This window comes from Hydractinia symbiolongicarpus, chromosome 1 (assembly GCF_029227915.1).
Source record: "Hydractinia symbiolongicarpus strain clone_291-10 chromosome 1, HSymV2.1, whole genome shotgun sequence".
NCBI lineage: Eukaryota > Metazoa > Cnidaria > Hydrozoa > Anthoathecata > Hydractiniidae > Hydractinia > Hydractinia symbiolongicarpus.
Genome location: NC_079875.1, coordinates 9964514 through 9984181, shown reverse-complemented (window position 1 = coordinate 9984181; position 19668 = coordinate 9964514). Strand labels below are relative to the sequence as shown.

At 32.2% G+C, this 19668-nt stretch overlaps 2 protein-coding genes across 2 annotated transcripts; one reads left to right on the top strand and one right to left on the bottom strand.

The window, feature by feature from the left end:
* Positions 1-788: 788 nt before the first annotated feature.
* LOC130637201 (uncharacterized) lies at positions 789-5571 on the bottom strand. Its single transcript, XM_057446913.1, has 7 exons — positions 5057-5571; positions 4416-4728; positions 4044-4134; positions 3448-3637; positions 2422-2771; positions 1566-1696; positions 789-1440 (listed from the first exon to the last, which is right to left on the bottom strand). The coding sequence occupies exons 1-5, from the start codon at positions 5092-5094 to the stop codon at positions 2594-2596; spliced, it is 810 nt and encodes a 269-aa protein (XP_057302896.1). The 5' UTR covers positions 5095-5571; the 3' UTR covers positions 789-1440; positions 1566-1696; positions 2422-2593.
* A 9081-nt stretch (positions 5572-14652) lies between these two features.
* On the top strand, positions 14653-19355 carry LOC130637217 (tumor necrosis factor alpha-induced protein 8-like protein). The gene is made up of 2 exons (XM_057446914.1): positions 14653-14953; positions 18418-19355. The coding sequence occupies exons 1-2, from the start codon at positions 14786-14788 to the stop codon at positions 18985-18987; spliced, it is 738 nt and encodes a 245-aa protein (XP_057302897.1). The 5' UTR covers positions 14653-14785; the 3' UTR covers positions 18988-19355.
* Positions 19356-19668: the final 313 nt, after the last annotated feature.

Here is a 19668-nt window from a genome sequence, read left to right as displayed (position 1 = left end):
GCAAAGTAATATTGTAATACAAGCCATACATTACTTTGCCCTCTAGTTAAAGAGTTAGTTTTCGCATGACAAAATTCAAATAAGCGACTTTGTTTGACTGTTACCAACTTTCAATATCACAGCATAAGATTCTAATAACTCAGCATTCACAGTCGCTTATTTAAGTTTGCAACTAAAATCGTAAAATACAAAAAGCTTGCCTGTCATGATCAGAGGTCTGATCGGGGTGAAGCATTCTCTGTTGAGAATGAAATACGGATGTGCTATGATAAATATTCACTTATATGTATACACACAATCCGAATAAACTATCTGAGTTCACCACCAATATATTGCCGCACGTAGTATAGTGGGCTCGTCTGCGGCTCCCAGTTTTGGGGACCGCGGATCGAATCTTGCTCACTGCCAGGCAGTATGTTAGTGATGAACAAAGTAGTCCTTCTTTAATATAAAAAAATGTCTGTCGTAAAATTACTCCGACAGTATAAAATGGAGGCTTGAAAAGAGAAAAAAAATAGAGACGAAAAAAACAACATTTGTATTTATCAGGTTATTTAACTATTCAAGCAACTTTCTTTTCGTTGCATACAATGTTCACAAAGTCTGTTATTTAGCATGGGCTATTGTATTATTTCGTCCTATTAAACTTTGCACCATGCACCCTCGTCCCCAGGGTTTTTACCTTTTTGATATGACAGAAGACGGCTAAAAAGGAAAAAAAACCTTAGCACGAGGGTAGGGCGTCAAGGTGTTAACTATATAAATTATAATTAGTTTTTTGCTTTGTTTATTTTTAGAGCAGGTTGGTAAAATTTATAATTGAATTTATCAAATAATTACTTGGTACCATTTCATAGGGAGCTCGAAGAGAAGGATAAAAATGATATTATAGTCAAATTTAATTGTTGTCAAAAAAACTATTAAAACATTGGTGTTGTTAAGTAAACATTTGAAAAATAGTGCACTAAGTGTGGTTACTCGTTTTACAGCGTGCCATTAAAAAAGTCGCTTTGAATAAACGCGCCATTCTGGATTTGAACAAATTGAATAACTGCAATGCTCGATTAACCGTAAGAGAACTTTCTAAGCCGGTGCCAACAACATTAAAAATACAGTAGAAGCCAAAAGATATTCCTGTTCTTTTTCAATATGCTATGAATGAAGACTCTCTTCAGTTTGAGAAATTAACGATTCGCAAAGAAGCTAGAGAATGGTGGAGAACGCGCTGTGAAACAAAATTAATAAATCAATAAACATTTAGCAAATCAATAATTCAAAAAAATCTGCTGTCAACTCCAACATTCTCTCGCATAATTCAATCGGCAATTTTTGTTTATGCTGGCACCTCATGTCGGCAACTTGTATTTATGTCGACATCTTATGTCGACAACTTGTGTTTATGCCGGCACCTTATGTCGTTAATTAATGTTTTGATTGCTCCTAAAAGAAAAACGTCGTTTTTAAAGATTTCCTGTCTTTAGAATGATAACTTTTATTATTTGCACCTATTATTTTTTATTTATATTCTCATTATTTATTTGTAAATGTTTTACTAAGACACTTACTTCGTATAGATTATGAATTTCTTCATTTGAGAGTAAACGATTGTAATAAACCACATCATCAAACATAGCACAAAATTTTTTCCCACTGTTGTATTTCCAAGCCATCTTGAGCTGAGTGTATGTGATAGTACCTAAAAACACATTATTCTATATTTGATTTTTCTTTTTTAATTCAAACCGTTGGGTTATCGATGTTATTTAAAACCCTGAGCTAACTATGTATTAAAATATTGCTTGCGATGGAAATATTAAATTTTAGTAAAACTCTAGGAATTTAAACAGTTTTACTTTCGTCTGTTGCTCCTTCAAGCTCCGTAAAATCTGGCCTTATTATAAGAAATTAACGTTCTAAAAAATGAACGTCTTCCAAACACCTCCCGTGAGTTAAAGATACGCTAACTCCTATGGGCGCACACTCAGTATATCTTTAAATCACATTTATTTCATTTATGAAGGATTATTTACTATGGTGCGTACTTGGACTTAAAAATCTCTGGACATGATTTTGCCCCACATTTCTTGGTCTTTAAAGTCTATGGGATAATTTGCGGAACTTCCAAGCTATTGCTAATAGCGGAAAACCTTAAGCCGTAATGCTCCTTTTTCTTCTTCTTCTTCTTCTTCTTTTTTTATCACGCGGAAATGTTTAAGGTGGTCCCAATAAATACTTTTGGAGAAGAAAGGATTTATGGAAGAAACTTTTGTGCTTGTTGAAAAAAATGGGAAATTTCATTCCTGGACAATTTTAGTAATGATCTGCAAAATGATCTATAAAACAATAGAAAAATAAAAATAATGGAACAACCTTTTTTTGATATTCTTATCAAAAAAGCGTGCAGGTCCTTGGATGACTTACGTGATGTCCTTGAATGCTTTTCTCCATCACCTGCATGGACACCATTAATAAAAACAGAAAACAAATCATTAGCAATGTCAAACTTGAGAAGTACATGAACCCACTCAGATGCATCCGAACCGTGATAGCCTTCAAGAATATAATTATAGTTTTCTGTTCGATAAACAAACTTTCATTCGCCAGTTTTGGTTTCAACATTTCGATTGTTTAAAGTGATTGCATAACCATCGCCAAATGATTGTAAGATATAGATAACCTCATTTCCAAAGAAGCGCATAAACGTTCTGTACCAGAATGAAAATACCAAACCATCGCTGTCACAATTTCCAGGAAATGCTGATGAAAGGTTCCTGTACATAGAGAATATAGGTAATCACACAAATTCACATAGAGACGGACAGATTCATATAGAGAGGGACAAATTCACATAGAGACGGACAGATTCACATAGAGGGACAAATTCACATAGAGACGGACAGATTCATATACAGACGGACAAATTACCATAGAGACGGACAAATTCACATAGAGACGGACAGATTCATATACAGACGGACAAATTCACATAGAGACGGACAAATTCACATAGAGACGGACAGATTCATATAGAGGGACAAATTCACATAGAGACCGACAGATTCACAAAGATCATATGATTACATATATATAGTTTATTTCTGTGTAAAAGATAATTGGAATTAAGATGCGATATATCCTGCAATAAACTCTCAATATTTTGTACAAAAACTAAAAACGTTGTTGTTACCCAACCTCGTCCCCACGGTTTTTTGCCTATTTGATATCGATACCGGCTTTGAACCCTGGGGACGAGGATAGTTGTTACAAGAAAAGTACAGAATGAAGTTGTTTTATTATTTGTTATTACTTGGAACTGAAGTTACGTTGAAATGTTTAGGCTAGGAGAGATATAATGTGTCTCTTTCAATGCATGTACTTCTAAAACAACACCAGTTATTATTTTACAAGCCTAATCTAATTCGGGACATGATGAAAATATATTCCTACTTTAGGCATCCTTCTGCAGATAAGACACCTCCATCTCCTTCATCAAAAGTTTGAGGGAGGTACAATACCCTTGTGGTTCGATCGGGGACGTTTATTCGCTTAGACGCTGTCTGATCCCGATAGTTTGCTTCACAACCAGAGCATTCAAAACTTTCATCAAATGTGAAATTCATTAACGGGAGGTAATATGCTATAAAAAATAGTAAAACGTAGTTTAAGAACTAAATATTTCCAAAGAGGTAGCTAACAAGTCATTTACACATGATACCAAGTACAGAAGGTTACGCAGCATATAAATGTAATTCACTTATAAGTGAATAAACGGTTATATCGACAGAGTTTTTATTTCCCCGTAAATGAATCTAGTCTGCCTCGTTGTTCGCTTGCTTGTGTCTGCCATTTTGATTGTTCTTGAGGGGAATTGTTGTTGCCGTGGGCGACGCGCATTTATAAACATTCCCCTGAAAGAAAGCTGATTCATTCTCTGTTTTTCTCTTATATAATTGCATGTTATCTTCAGATTGAGGGTACTATTTCATGTGTTAAGCCAGCCTAGCCTAATCTAATGGTACTGGTAATGAAATGTGTCAACTTACGATCTGAAAGTACACATTTGTAAGAATCATTTCGATAATGTGGAAAACACTTTTCAATGTTTGGTTTACATGGCTTGTCGTCACATCTACACTATAATTGAAATTGTTATCAAGTAATTTTACATCAGCTAGGAATGAAAATAATATAAAGATACTTTTCATTTCTATAAACGGGACCTTTAACTCAAGAAAACGACTTTGCTTAAATCACACTTAAAATTGAAAGCCATTTTTTAATCTCACTACAAGGTTTGACACCGCACCCCCACGTCAATCCTGTTGACGCGTAAGTTTGACTTTCTTGCCGTCTCTTATAAAGTAAACTATGTTTGAGTTTTACAAAAAATATATAAAAAAAACGATTTAGCTAACCGCTGTCGTGAAAAGCGACCATCCAGTTGCATTGACAACTAAGTCAGCATTCGTGCGTCTGTCTTCACCAAGTAACTCACATGCAAATGTTGAAGCATTGTTTGGGCCAACATTGGTTGAAAAACACCCATCATGCATTGCGCACAGTTTATTACATCTGGTTGTATTTTCAACATAATGTGTTGATAGTACGGTTCCATTTAACTTTGTATTGTTGAGTTTATTCATGCTGATGTAAGCAAATGCAGCGGATGTTTTTGACTCTTTACATTTGTATTTTGATTCGCAAGTTGATGCTTCACTAAAAACATATCTAAAAGAAAAATGGTGGAAAACATTACAATTATTTTTATTAGTCCAAAAAAGGCTTAAAAAGTTGGCCTCAGCTTGACTCTTCAGCATGGAAACACCATTTTTCTTTAGCTGTTCTATTGATTTTAGTAAAATAGTTTGTATGTGTTTCTGATCCTTTTAATTTTCATAATTTAGAATAATTATATTTTTCTGCATCCACAATGTTACTTACTACTACCCAAACCTCACTCTTCAATTGTCGTCCCTTTTTACGTTTTGCATGAACAAAAAAACAAAAGCTGATTTGCGGATATAACGTCTAAAGTGAATAAAAATTAAAAACAAACTGGTTTGCCAGCATCAAAACCAAGAAAACACAAGACATGATTGTTGACAAATCTTTCCTTTTGCTTCCGTCCTTTTTGATTCTGTCTTTTTTCAATTTGTAATTTATTTCTCGCTAACTTTCAAATATTTACGAACTTTTGAATTATTTTCTTTATTCAGTAATTTTAGTATCTAACGCGAGATGAATTAAGAATTGTACAGTACGTTTTTCACAATTTCCTGAATGCTTGAATCTGTACAAACCACCTGTTTTTTTTAACTAATTTATTAGCAATTCTATTCAATGATTTTTAGGTGCGCGGTGACAGGATGTAAACAACTCAAATTAAATCTAAAAAATAGATATACAATACATCTCAACCTGTTGTCATAATCCATTCCCGACCCCAGGGCTCTAGGTTTTAATCTCAAGGACCTATGGGGACGAGAATGGTTATTATCATTTACATAACGTAACATATAAAGAAAACAATAGTTATCAGTTATGTATTTTGTGAAGTTGAACACTTTGCCGGAAATCAAAAACCCAACACTTAATTGACACTAATTCCTGCGCAGCGTTTGTAAAAACTATTTCGCGCGTTACGTGCAATAGAAATATGAACGTATTTTTGCGCGTATTAAAGAAGGGGAATCCCCAGTAGTTACAGGAACAAAGTAATAAAATGCTGGGCTTTAAAATATAGTATAGTATATAATATATAAAAGATAGATGTTTTACGTTTTTTAAACCGTGACTTTGTATTTTTGGTTTTTATCGTGAAAAAAATTAACGCAAATAATTTATAATTTCTTTTTGCCCGAATTTGCACGAAAATGAGTACGCGAAAGGTACCTCTAGTTAATTTACGTTTCCTGGTGTAATTAGAAAACTTAAAATTACAAAGATTTTTGGACATCATATATGTTGAGATACTAAGTGATGGTGCAGCGTATAATGTTAAAAAAACGAGGCAAAGAGTTAAGTTTGTTTTTTTCTAATTTGAATCATGAAAAATCCGCTTTACGCTCCCACAGTGTTAGTTGGAAATGTTTGTCGTGTTTTTTATTGCGCTATACACATTCACACAAATTCGCTCCCCTCCTTGCTTAGCAAAAATGAGCAAGCGGTTGCATGTCGAGGCAAATATTCAATTGGTTATTTCACGGACCGAGAATTCTATTCAATATAAGCAATAGTTTCCGGTAATATATCCTAATGCTTGTGTAAAATTTGTTACAAAACTTTATTCATGTAAATCCTTACATTTCTTTTTATTAATTTAACTTCTAATAGATTAAAAATTAAATAATATCATGTTATATACGAAAAGCATAATTGCACAGACCCATAATTTGTCTCGATGCTTAGTATTTATAGCTGGAAAAAATAAGACGAGAGAAGCATGTGTTTGGTTAGAACGAAGAAGTCCAAATGTTGTTCTATTATTGTTGTTAAACAATGGATGAAATGTGCTAATGCTGATATGGTCATAGTTTATAATCCCTTAAAGCATTTGTTTCATATCTTTTTTTTACATATTTGGCAGGTGTTTAAAAGTTGAAAAACATATAGAACAACCTCTCTAGCTAGCTACTTTGTAGTGCTCTCAATCATGAAAGAGAAGGAAATCAAAGCTATATATACCACCCCAAATTCAGCTATTTTAACAGTTAGACTAAACCTACAAACCAGGGATCCAGGCATCAAATGCCAAAACCTCCATACCTGGGTTCAGGTAAGGAGAAGGGTCTGAGAAAATACCGACCACGCACCTCGACATAGGGAGGTTTTTGCTCTTGTCGGCACATGTGTTATTTAATCTGAAATCTTTTTTTGTTTAATTTGGATCAGCTAAATTATTTTTAACCGTACCAAATCAGATGTTCAGTCAGATTGCTTGAAAACATGTATCCACCACTAGGTCAAAATACATTTGAAATACAACTAAAGCATTAAGATTGCCAAATATTATGACACAAATGATGTATTGTTTTTTGCCAATTGTTTATTGTAACCAATGCTGACTTTCCAAATACAACCTTTCCAGCCCTCGCAATTCTCGACAATTGGTAAATGCTGAAGTGAATGCCGAGGTAGATCTTGTTTACCTTAGCTATTTTTGCTGAGGGACTCTCTAATCCCTTGGTTTAATTTGATTCGGCAACACATGTTTTTGAAACACATTAAATAAAAAAAACAGCAAATCAGCAAAATAATATTTTCTTTGTTAACACATCTTAAGTTGTAGACTAGCCATTCTTGTCTCATGAAATTGTTATTAAAACTTTATTTATAATGTGTCTCTGACTGTAAATAATAACATCTAATCAAACGAAAACCAAATTCCGCATCACTAGTACCGCCGTAGATTAGTGGTTATAGCTCTCGTACTCTGTGCGGGAGACCGGGGTTCGATTCCTCTTGACGGCGATTCAACATGGGCGAGTGAATGTTTAGCATAGCCCCGGGTTAACCCAAGCCATGTGAGGGAAATTGGGGAGATGGCACACTGTGTGTGCCGTTGGATGTTGCCGGGAGTTGTCTAGTAGAGCGCGGGCCCTAATTGGGTCTGCGTAGCTCAAAATGAGCATTAAATACTCTAGGACTCTCCATCTAAGCCATGGCCCCTCCTGGAAATAATAGACAGGGTATATCCCTCGATATTTGTGAGGCTAGCCATGTAAAATACGCACATCTATCTATCTATCTAGCTTCGTTTATAGAGATCACTGAATCAGTCTTGATGAAACATTGATCACACTGAATAATATCCTTTTGAAATGAATCTTTAAAACTTATAGTTTTGTATTCATTTTTTTCGGGAAAACATTCCCTTACTTAAATTTGATGTCTTCAGTAAACGCTTGCTTGTGAATACGTTGATTTGACAATTATCTAAGTTAGTCAACTTACTTCATTTTCAATTAATTATTTCTTCCACGATTCAGAGACAAGACTGATAGAGTTGCTGGTTCAGACACCTGGTTCTCTTGTTTGGGGTTTAATTGTCCCCAACTTGTCTCAAAGATAGAAATAATATGGAACAATCAGCCCAGTAGAAAAAAATGCAACCATACACAAAGATACTGTGGAATTAGTTTGGCATAAAAACAACTACATGTCATTTTTTTCTCCTGGTAAGGCCACAGTAGGACTTGCTTTAAAAAAATTAGAGAATGATGCCTGGTTAAGGGTGGGTTTTAATTTGAGAAATTTGCTTTTGACTTAGTCTGTAGCACACCTCAACTAGTTAAACTAACTCTAAAATTTATTATGCGACTTAATTGCAAAATAAGGAAAGGAGAGTGTTCTTACAATTTCAGAGTTGTATGTATTTGATTTTTAATAATGAAATGTCAAAATTGTTGTTTTAAATAGTTTGCTATTAAATCAGTTGGATGAATAAAGCAAATTTTGTTTTCAGCTGTTCAAATTCAATCATGGGGGATGTGCACATTATTTTGTGTACCATATTTTCCGGTATATAACCCGCGGGTTATAAGTTGATTTTTACGACTTCCACTGTTGGTGCGGGTTATAATGTGGTGCGGGTTATGTGATAAGTTTTATAATTTTTGTCATTTATTGTGAAATTTAAAGTTATACATTCATCAATGAAGAAAATAGTCTCAACAGGATATATAATGCGTACATTAAGATAACTGCATGCGCAATCCTATACCTACTTAATCTTACTTCAACTATGTGATTTATTTTTTTTCACACAGTGAGATTGTTTTAACTTCCTATTGCTTGCCAGTGCTAATATTACAAGCTCTCTCTGAAACACAATTTTTGTGTTGAATGTAATTCTAATCTATTTATATCTTTGCAATCACATTAAGCACATTGAAATGATTTGCTTCTGGTAATAGAGCAATATAGCAGGTATCGTTTTTAGGTTTAATTGAAAATTAAAGTATGGGTGATAATTTTCTTTTTTTATCTTCGCTACCTTCAAGCAACAGGTGGCCACTGAAAATATTAAAAATAAATATAAAATACAATTAATAAGACACACGCAACTATCTCCTCCCCATTGCCGCCATTAATTTTATCATGCACACTGTGATTGCTGAGATATAAATGGATAACAAAATATATAAACATTGGAAAAGAACGTTCCGTACATCGCTATTACAGACAATCCGTGATAATTATTATGTTGTTTATATTCATGCCAAAAAAACGTAGATATACATAAAAAAACAGAGATTTTACTCTAGGTGTATAACCTGATAGGGTGGGGTTTTTTTTATTTGTTTGTTTGTTTAATCGCAGGAAGCAAGAGTTATTATTAATAAATAAAAACACCATTGTCTAATTCAGTGCTGTTGGCATTAGCAGAAGGTCGACTTGTTCAAATTAATTTTAATTCATTATTATTTTGGCAATTGGAGACTAGGAAGTTAAGACTGAGAGAGTCGCTAGTTCAGACACTCGGTTCTCGTGTTTGGGGTTCACAAGTTTAAACGTCCCCCACTTGTCTCTAGCATGAAAAAGACAGAACACACGCACATGTTTATAAAATGATTTTGGTAAGTAAAAATACGCTGAATTTTTTTCTTGACACGATGCGGGTTATGCAAAGGTGCGGGTAAGTAAAACACATTGATTGAAGTTTTTTGCGGGTTATGTGATGTGCAGGTTATATACCAGAAAATACGGTATGCAATTAAGTTTTCATGTGCACACAATTCAGTAAGGCCTGAAATTAATTTTATGTCAGACGAGAAATCAATGTAATAATGTTATACTTCTAAAAAATAGTAACTTTGCAAAATTTTAATCCATACTTAATAGTTCAATGATACAGTTTCAGATATTTAATTCTAATGCAGTCTGTCATTTTCATTAAATTTCTTTGCTTTTTCTTTCCACAGTGTCCAATTTTATCTGCCAGTGTTTAAATTAACAGGTCACTTTAACTTCAAAGTTAATTGCTTTGTTATCATCTTGACATTTTAAAGTATGTAACCTCTAATGGATGTTAGCAAGCAATTAATTTGGGGACATCCATTTTTTTTTGCGTTTTATGTGGCAAAAATTTGACCACATTACCTCCTTATCACTGCAACGTTTTTAAATACGCATCCATCCTGTCTCTTTTCAACAGGCAGCAACCAGCTTTTACTTTCTCTATCAAATTATTCATTGTTATCTCATCAAACGACCACTGGTTTAACTGGGATTTTTTAGCCCACACTGATACAATGATAATATTCTGTATTTTTATGATGCCACCGTTCTGTTTGTGGTTGGTTCTAGCAGGTGTATCTGGTCAATTCCTGTGGGATGTGTATGGCAATTTAAGTTGTTTTTTTAATTCTAAATTTAAGTTTTGTTTTTTGAGTTTTAATGTTCCATCAATTTGCTTTATTTTTCTTTATGTTAATTTCATATGCATTAATTTCACAAGTTGTTAGTTTTCTACAATGAGGTATATACGGAAATAAGTGCTTTTTTGTTGCTAACATAGCTTTTTATTGTGTTTATAAAATCAAGAAATGAAACAACCACAAGCAATTATTAGCTTTAAAGAAGAAGAGAGTTTACATTAAAATTTAGCTTCTTATAAGAAATGAAACAAATTAATTTGAGTAAAGCTGTTTTTTTTCTCTTTGGGGCTCATTCTTTGTATCTACACAAAAAAACTTTTAGTTATTAATGTACCTTTTTCAAACATTTTTTTAGATTGCTATTACATAATAATGACTTTTGTTATTTCTTTTTCTAAACTGTTATAATAATTATCTTTTTTATGTTTTTTTATAGGTTAATTAATAATCCATTAAGTCTATACAAGAATTTCTTAATGTTTAACAAACAATAAAAAAGTAAGTTTTTGTATTTTGAAAATGTGTTATTAGTTACTATCATTCAATTTTTGTTGTTTAAAGCATTGGAATTGTATATCTTCAATCTGGTATTAAAACAAATTTATAGTTATTGTTGTTGAAGTTCTTTAAGCATATTGACTTTAAGCATATTGGTTTCATTTTTAAGATATAGTGATTATTGTATCGTAAATATTCATGTTTTCATTTGGTAAAGCTGTCTTTATTCTTTTTAGAAAAATAAATTGCAAGAGTGAAACAAGGTATGTTCTAACTGTTAAATAATAACCCTGTAAAAAGTGTCACTTCTCTGAATTCACTCTACCATTCAACTTTTGCCAATGTAGTCAAGATTTATGGCATGAAGATTTATGAAGTTTTAAAGAAACTATGACAGTGGAACTTTTCACGATTGTGTTTTGATAGTTTTAGAATGAATTTGAATAATTTTATATATGCCACCGAAATTTGAAAGTTAAATCTGGCATAGCGTATTTTATTGTGTGCATTCTCGCGTGTTTATGTTCACAAGGTAAAACGTCTCCACAAGTTTCATAGAGTGATAGTTCTGTCTCATTTTGCCTTGCACATTAACGTCAATGTCAAAGAAAGTTATGCCATGTTGCCTATTTTTTGTGAAGCACAAAGACGGAGGTAATCTAAAATTTTTGCCATTGTGTTTTTACCTAGTGCCATTAAAGCTACTCCTGAGAGCAAAATTTGCTGTCACAATTTTTCACTGATTTGGAGGGCTGAAATGTTTTTTTTCTAATCTTTTTTTTTTTATCTACTGTGTGACACGAATGAGCTGTATATCTAAAAATGTGGTCATCTGGTACTTGTAACATATTTAAGACCAATTAAAGCTCTCTGGAAAATAGGAATAAAGAAAAGCCACACGCAATGTTTAGTTGCATGCACTATTTATTGCAACAAAAGGTAACATGTTTATATGTAAACATGTTTTTCCCTGCCCTTATTTGGTTATTAGGATAACAATAGGCTAACGATTACTGAAAATATATATACCGATAATGAAAGAGAAAAACTACATATTCTAACAATTTTCTGACCTCTTTTACTCAATTGCATGACTGCTTGGCCACGTTGACCTTCTGTCCCACTGTTAATCTGCTATTATGCACCCTTGTGAGATTTCGGTAAAGTCATCTCTAGCATGCACTATTTTTTCCATTGATAGAAGCGTAAAGAGTTGAGTTTTAAGATTTTAAGGGACTCCAAGTTTAAGCAATGGTCTCTGCTGGGGTACAAGGTCGGTTAACTCTTATCAGATTATTGATGTTGGTCCTGTTAAATTATCTCAAACAATTTCTATTAATAACAAACATGGCAGCATGGACCTGGCGCACCTGGTAAAATGAAAACAATGACTGTTACAAGTAAATCGTAAAAATTTATTCACGAATTATTAATACTCTTGGCTAATGAAAAACTGTACCTGTTATTTAAGAGTTAAAATAAGAACAGGATAATGGAACGATTGTTACCCCAATTTTGTGACGTGTACGAAGAAAGGAAATAAATACTTCATTTATTTTTAATAAATTTTAATTAAAGTTTAGGGAAAGGTTTTTTAATGTGAATTACTTTTTTGAGAAGTATTTATATTTTGCAACAAATAATCTTTTTGTAAATGCAGAAAAGTTGAGAATTTCGTTTGAATTCATTTTAACAGATAATGAAAAAAGTTAACCAAAATAAAGAATTAAATTTATTGCGTTACAAAACCCCCTTTATAAAGCTACAAAATTTTTATCCTGTCAAATGTTTTGACAATAAAATACTTTAACATCTTTTTTATACTTTTTAAACTTTTTTAAAAACAGGTTTGACACAGTACCTGTTATTCATTGGTCACCAAAGCTAAAATAGAGATGCTGGAGACATTTTTGGCGTTCTCAAACATTGGTTTGAATTAACTATTTTAGGTGTGAATTAATTCTTCTCATGCCATTTGTTAGCTTAAATTATTAATTTGGATCTGTTTTAGAATCTCTCTTTGCAAGATTTTTTAAACAAATTTATTTCAAGATATTTTTTACCTGTTTGGATCCACACAGCTTGTTTTAATTTTATAAAACTCTTTTAAGCTTAATTTTCTGTTAAAAAAATTTTCGCCAGCCTCACTAAGGCCTCAGCTCTTTAAATGTAAAAAGAGTTCAATAATAGATACAGCACAGAGTTTAAATAGCAAACAATATTTGTTATTTCAAATGTTTTAATTTTTTATCACCTCTTCTCTGATATGAAAGCCACTTGACAGGTGTGCTATTTACACGTATTGTTGATTTAGAAACTTCTTCAATAGTATGCTGGCATTTTGAGTTTGTTCATTTGAAGAACTTCCCAACAACATTGATTGATTTTTTCTTTCTGAAAGATTATATATAGTTTTTCTGGCTGTTGATGTTTAAGGAAAATTGATAGATTTTGTTGAAACAAAGATTTTTAACCTTAAAAGTATATAACTGTAGCAGAGTAAATTAAAACAGAAAAATATAAAAGAAAGATGGAATCGCCCGAGGTGGTGATTGAGGTGATAATTTTAAATTAATATTTTTCGTAATTTGCTTTGCAAACCTTTTGTTGTTAATTATTGGTAAATTTTGTTTTCTTTTTATTCTATTTCTTAGCATGCCTGCCCTAAAAAGGCCTAGGGTTATCTTAGATTTACTGTTTAAACTATTTCATATCTGCAAAAAACTTGTTTGATGTCAAACTCTTTTGTGTAATACAATCTTGTCATTGGAAATAACAAAAACAGGCTGTTTTATTTAGAGATAGAGAACCTAAAATTAACGCTGTGTTAGTCTTAGAGTCTAAATTGTTGTGTATTTACAAAAATATTGTAATTGTTAACCTGCTTTAAAAGATTCACACGTTTATTTTACTCCCTAATATTATCTTCCTGGTTTTTTTTCTCTTAACGAAGTATCAAACTCTAAGTTACCATTGAAAGAAATGAAGGCAGAAAAAAAAGAATTAATATTTGCAAATTTGCATCAAATTCCAAAACTTAAATTCTCCATTTTTTTAATATTTTTTAAACCTTTTATCTTGCATTTTCTGTCAATTTGGTATAAAATCAACTTCAGACATTCAAATACTAAACAAAACAAGATCTGTTTTACATTCACTCTATGTATATCCTGTAATTTTGATAGATATTTTAGACAATCCTCAAGGTCTTTAACTTTAATTCTACAATCTTGTCTTTCATGAACCATGTCTCCCCTTCATAAGATAGTGCTGACGACCATAAAGGAAAAAACAGATTATCTTTAAGATTGTAAATGTATAATACAGTACATTTTAAAGGTATAGTTTAAAATTAAGTCCAGTTAGAAGTGAATTTTTTGTGTTTTGCAGCTAGTTCAGCTTTTGTAATGTTAGACATGGTTTGTGTACTTTTGTAAACAAATTGTTACAAAGAGACTAGGATGTTTACTAAAAAAACTAAAAAAAATGAAATTCCTAAAGCCAAAAGGCTTTCCACCAATGAATTCCACCAATGTGTACATAATTAAAAACCATGTAATATTTCTATTCTATCCTAAAAAAAATCATCTGTTTTTTTTTATAATTCATGTCTATTTTTTAGTTTAATTATCCTTTATTTTCAAAAAACAATGATTCGTGTTGAGTGCAACTCCCTTATTATATATCATATATATTATAGATATTTTCCACCTGTCTTATATCATGTCTTCTTCTGATAAAATGGGAGTGTCAACAAAAGAAGCAATGTAAGAAAAGAATTATCATTGTGTTTCAACTCTATCCATGAAATTGATAGCTATTATTATGTTCGGGAGGAACAAAATTTTAACAGCATCAAGATAACTGGATATAATGAAAATAGCTTTCATAATTTTTTTCAACCAAATATGATATATTTAGTTAGACCCCATGCGAATTTAGTTCTTAATAATTTAACAAGCTCTTCTAGTCCTAAATGCTTCGTGTATTTTTCTGAAATATATTTTGTAAATTTTTTCTCAGATTATATTTACATTTTTTTGTACAAGGACTGCAAGTTTTTTTCTTCTTTCCAGGTAATTTTTCTATTGCTTCGTTCGTTATAGCAGAGTTATCTTTCTTTTAGTTTGAAATATTTTACGTCGCTAGGTTGTTTTTTTCCCTACAAAAAAAATGTTAATTGGGTTTTTTTATGCAGAGGTGTATTGGAATTTTGTTTTAAAGATTTTTTCTGTACTTTATGTTTCGTGTTTAAAAAAATGTTGCTGGTCTGTTACAGGCCTTAGACAAGCTGATTCTAGGGCCTTAAACAAGCTGATTCTGGGACCTTTGACAAGCTGATTCTAGGACTTTAGGCAAGCTGATTATAGGACCTTAAACAAGCTGATTCTAGGACCTTCGGCAAGCTGATTCTAGGACTTTAGACAAGCTGATTCTAGGACCTTAGACAAGCTGATTTTAGGACTCGTATTAAATGTTTTCAGTTTAAAATAAACAAAATTGTATCTTCAATCATGAGTGATCATGTTTGAAGGCTTGATTTTTATGTCGTTTTAATGTTATCTAAGCTAATGTTTTGAATATGAATGAAATCCTAGATACAACACTTATACAACACCTATGAAATAAACATACCTACGAGTTAAAAAAGCTGGTGCACCATATTGTTTTTTTTTTTTAGAAAACCCTGGGGAAGTTTTTTGATGTTCTTTTTTGGGAAACGTCAACTCACGTAACCTTAAGATCGAAAGTGTCAATATTTACTGCATATCATGTTTCCACTGTAATATATTGACAACACTATGATAATTTCTTTTGTTTACTTTTGTGGCGAACTTCCATTAGACAGCAAGAAAATTTTTGTGGGAAAACTAAAAAAGTAGTTCATTACATTTATTTGTAGCCAGCATAGTTCATCATGAAACGTAGGAAAACGGTACGTATCTAGCTAATAATTCGCCATTGCTAATATATTTATAGGTAGAGGAAGTTATTGTATCGTATATGAAACATCTTAAGGGAAGTAGCTATTTATAAAAAGATTGTTAAAGTAAAGTTTGGGAATGGGTAGCCGAGAATTGCGCAGATTTTGGAATAAAAATGAGAACATTTTCATTTAAATTGCAGAATAAAAGATTGCGGACTTTTGGGTACACTTTTTTTTAAAAGAAACTGTAAACATTGGACCTGTGGCTGTTTTTTTTTTTCACGTTTTCAGTCCTATTTGTTCGTAATAGTCAAACACAAATTCAAGGATTCAGTCTCGCTTTGTTATTATTTACGGTTTCTCCAAAATTTATGTTTTTATAATAATTGATGTTTTTGTTGCTGATGTATCTCTGTAATTTGTTTATGAACAATCGAGTCACGGAAGAGAAGCAACCACAACTCGGGAGAGAATTGGAAGAGAATTTAAATCGTGTATTCTTCTTATATTTTAAGTTTTGACGCAGTTTGCTCTAAATTTTTAAATTTAATTAAATTTGAGCCTGGAGCTGCTCTTATTTCGCCGAAATTGGATCATGCTAAACCAGGCACGAAATCTTGTAGCTACAAGTAACATTTTCCACGAGGGATCGCCTAATTGTCCATAAATTTCCGCAAAATCGTAGGCTCGTGTTCTTATAAAAGTGTTCTTATAAAACAAATAACCATTTGTTAGACAAATTCTTATAATGAAGTTAGGGCAGATTGTGAACGAGCTGCATGGTAAGATGAAAAATAAGAACTTGAGAATGCCTGCCATCCCTAAATGGAATTTGAAATCATTGAATATGAGACAAAATCTGAAACAACTATTTCCTTTTTGTTCTCGTTGTATTCTATTTTTTGTTGCATCTGCAAGCTTCTTTTCAAGAAGAAACAGCACACTTTTTAGTAGCTAAGTATTCACTCACTGATTATCAGTGCAAAAAGGTTCCCTGTTAAAGAATTTAAATGATAACCAGAATTGAACACTGTCCCTTTTGTTCAACATCTGTTCCAACTTTCCTTGCATTCTGAATCAGACGTCGACTGTTATTTAAAAAATAATCTTTCATTGCAACAGATGAGCTATAAAAAGTTTTTGATGAAAGGTGATAAAAAAATAGGAAGAAAAAGAGTCCTTAATAGTTTTCAATTTAATAATTTCGTGTTGTATTTTTGTTTTAATTTTTATAATACATCTGGTATTGTTTTGTTTTTGTTTTTTATAGATTTTTTGTTATTTCTTCTTAGCCTTTTTCCTCACTAAAAAGCGAATAAGAAATATGTTATTCAGCTGTCATGTTAATTGATAGAAAACAAAGAGTAGCGGAGCTTTCTGAGTTGAAAGTTTTTAAAAGGAGAAGAAGAGATATACCTTCTTACGCGAGTAGATTGTTGTGAAATTTAACGAGAGAAGCTTCTGCGAGAGAGACTTCGCGAATTTGAAGAATTTTTGTGAAAGTTGAACTCAAGAGAATCGTCTTTTTTGTGGTTCGAATAACAGCACAAGAAATATATTAAATTCATTTGTATGAAGGTAAAAAGAATAAAAATGGAGTTTAAGTTTCATAAATTATTTTTATATTTAAAGTCTCTAAACCCACGCAAAAGTTTTCAAATCTTTTCTTCGCGAAAATTAATACCACTAAAGTTTCTCTTGCGACCCTTTTATTCTGGGTTCTGTTAACCCAGGTTTTTTATTAATTCAACGAGATTGACTTGTTCTAGATCGTAATTTAGCGGTAAAGCTTTTTTGTTTCGGATTAAATAAAGAACTTTTAAAAGATTTTTAAAAATTCTATAATTTTTGTAAAACGCTTTTTAATTTGGTTCATTTGTCGTTCATTTTTGTTTCCACAACACCATGTTTTTTTAGTAATGTTTCTATAGTTGAATCAACACACACAATAGGGACATACATTTTCTGGTTGGATTTGGTTAATAAATGTAATGTAGTGTTATCACCCCATTTGGAACCATCTGACCGCCAATTAGTTTGTTTGGCAGCAAGCAAGTTAGATAAATGCTATACGTATCTGTAACGGGTAATGCAACTTAGTTACCGTCGAAAAGGAAGAAGATTCAAATGCCCAAGGACGTTTACTAAGTAACGGGAAGTTTCCCGTACAAATCCGAAAGCTTTCCCATGAACGTTAATATAATAAATAATATAAAATTTCTAAATTTTCCGTTCATTCTAATTCAAGAAAGCTTCTTAATGGGTTTAATAATTAAATCCGGGTTTCATAAATCCAAATACGGTTATTAGTTAGGTCTGTATGTAGTTTTGGTTATAGGGAAAAAACATGTCAAATATTTAATAATCTTAATATTTGTTTATTTCGAAATTGTTTAAAAAAAATATTGAAATCGGTGACAATTGCGAAACATTCTTCTCTTTTCTGTCAATTGTCTATGACCAAATTATTGATTGCTTACTGTCTCTTTAAGTTTCATAGATAAAGGGTATTCTGGTAATTAACTTTCTTTTAAACCAGTTAAGAAAATTATTTATACTATCTATCTATATATCTATACCGCCTATATTTCTCAATCGTTTGTGTTTATTTAGGGTATGGCCGACGATGACGCCCCTTCTAAGTCGTTGGGAATACGTATACAGGGCAAGATTGCCAGCAAGATGTCTACAAAGGGCTTAGCCAAACAAGTCGTGGATGGACCGACGTCCGATCTGATTGATAACTGCTACAAAATCGCCAAGACTTATTTGGAGAGTAAGAAAGACGCGGAGAAAATAATGAAGAACATGATAAAACTTGTCGTTAAGGTGGCCATATTGTCTCGAAACAATATGTTCACCAAGGAGGAGATAACGCATCTGCAGAACTTTCAGAAAAAATTCAAAACTCTAGCCATTACGATAATTAGTTTTTATGAAGTGGACTTTACCTTCGACGGCGAGTACATGATTAAAATTTTGAATGAGTCGAGAGAACTCCTCGAACTGTCCGTGAAAAATCATCTAACGGATAAATCGTTGAAGCGGATCGATAACGTGTATTCGTTTTATTCCGACCCGAAAGTGTTAGATAAGCTTTTCTTACCAGACAGCTCCTACCGGCCGTTTCTTGAAAATATCGTCAACGCCCTCAACAAACTCATTGACAATGGAGAATTGTAAAATAAAAAAATAGATTCGGAATTGTTATGGTCACGTGACTTAAGAAGTGATTAATGGCGGTAAAAGCATGTTACTGTTGTACATTTTTACGCTACGCCTGGATATATGACTACACAACATTTTTTTATCTTCACGACACGCATAACTTTTATTTTTAGTTTGATGTCTATATCGCCTTTGCTTTTAAAAAACTTAAAATCTTACCATAGGAGATAAGAAAAGTCTAGTCTCGCACAGCAATTACCACCATTATATCTGTCTTTCCATAGCGCCATTTTTTTATTATCGATCTTACTTTATCCTTACAAATAATAATTTGTTCTTTTTATATGTGTATTTGTTTTTATCAATATACAACTGTGACATTTTATTATCATCTGATCTTTTTATAATGCACAAAGCGGGTCAACGAAAAGGATGTCCATCCTAATATTTGTACATATGTATACGTACATATGTATGGGAAACATATTGCATTCCTGAAAAATACTTAATGCTAATCAAACATCAGTTGGTCGTTTCATTTACAAATTCGACCATCATAATAACCAACTACTTGACTAAATTAGCCCAATACAGCATCACACAGCCGTCAAGAAACAATCAAGAAACAATTAAGAAGGAAAATAGTAGAAGAGAAATAATTTTTTTAGAAAGCGAGTGTGTACAAAACAATAATAC

Bases quoted from the DNA above. Each gene is read 5' to 3' on its own strand.
- LOC130637217 (XM_057446914.1), top strand. From the start codon at position 14,786: ATGATATATTTAGTTAGACCCCATGCGAATTTAGTTCTTAATAATTTA. The intron at 14,954-18,417 runs GTAATTTTTCTA...GTGTTTATTTAG, and splicing joins AGTTTTTTTCTTCTTTCCAG to GGTATGGCCGACGATGACGC.
- LOC130637201 (XM_057446913.1), bottom strand. From the start codon at position 5,094: ATGTCTTGTGTTTTCTTGGTTTTGATGCTGGCAAACCA. The intron at 4,135-4,415 runs GTTAGCTAAATC...TTTCAATTATAG, and splicing joins GGTCGCTTTTCACGACAGCG to TGTAGATGTGACGACAAGCC. The intron at 3,638-4,043 runs GTAAGTTGACAC...TATTTTTTATAG, and splicing joins CAAATGTGTACTTTCAGATC to CATATTACCTCCCGTTAATG.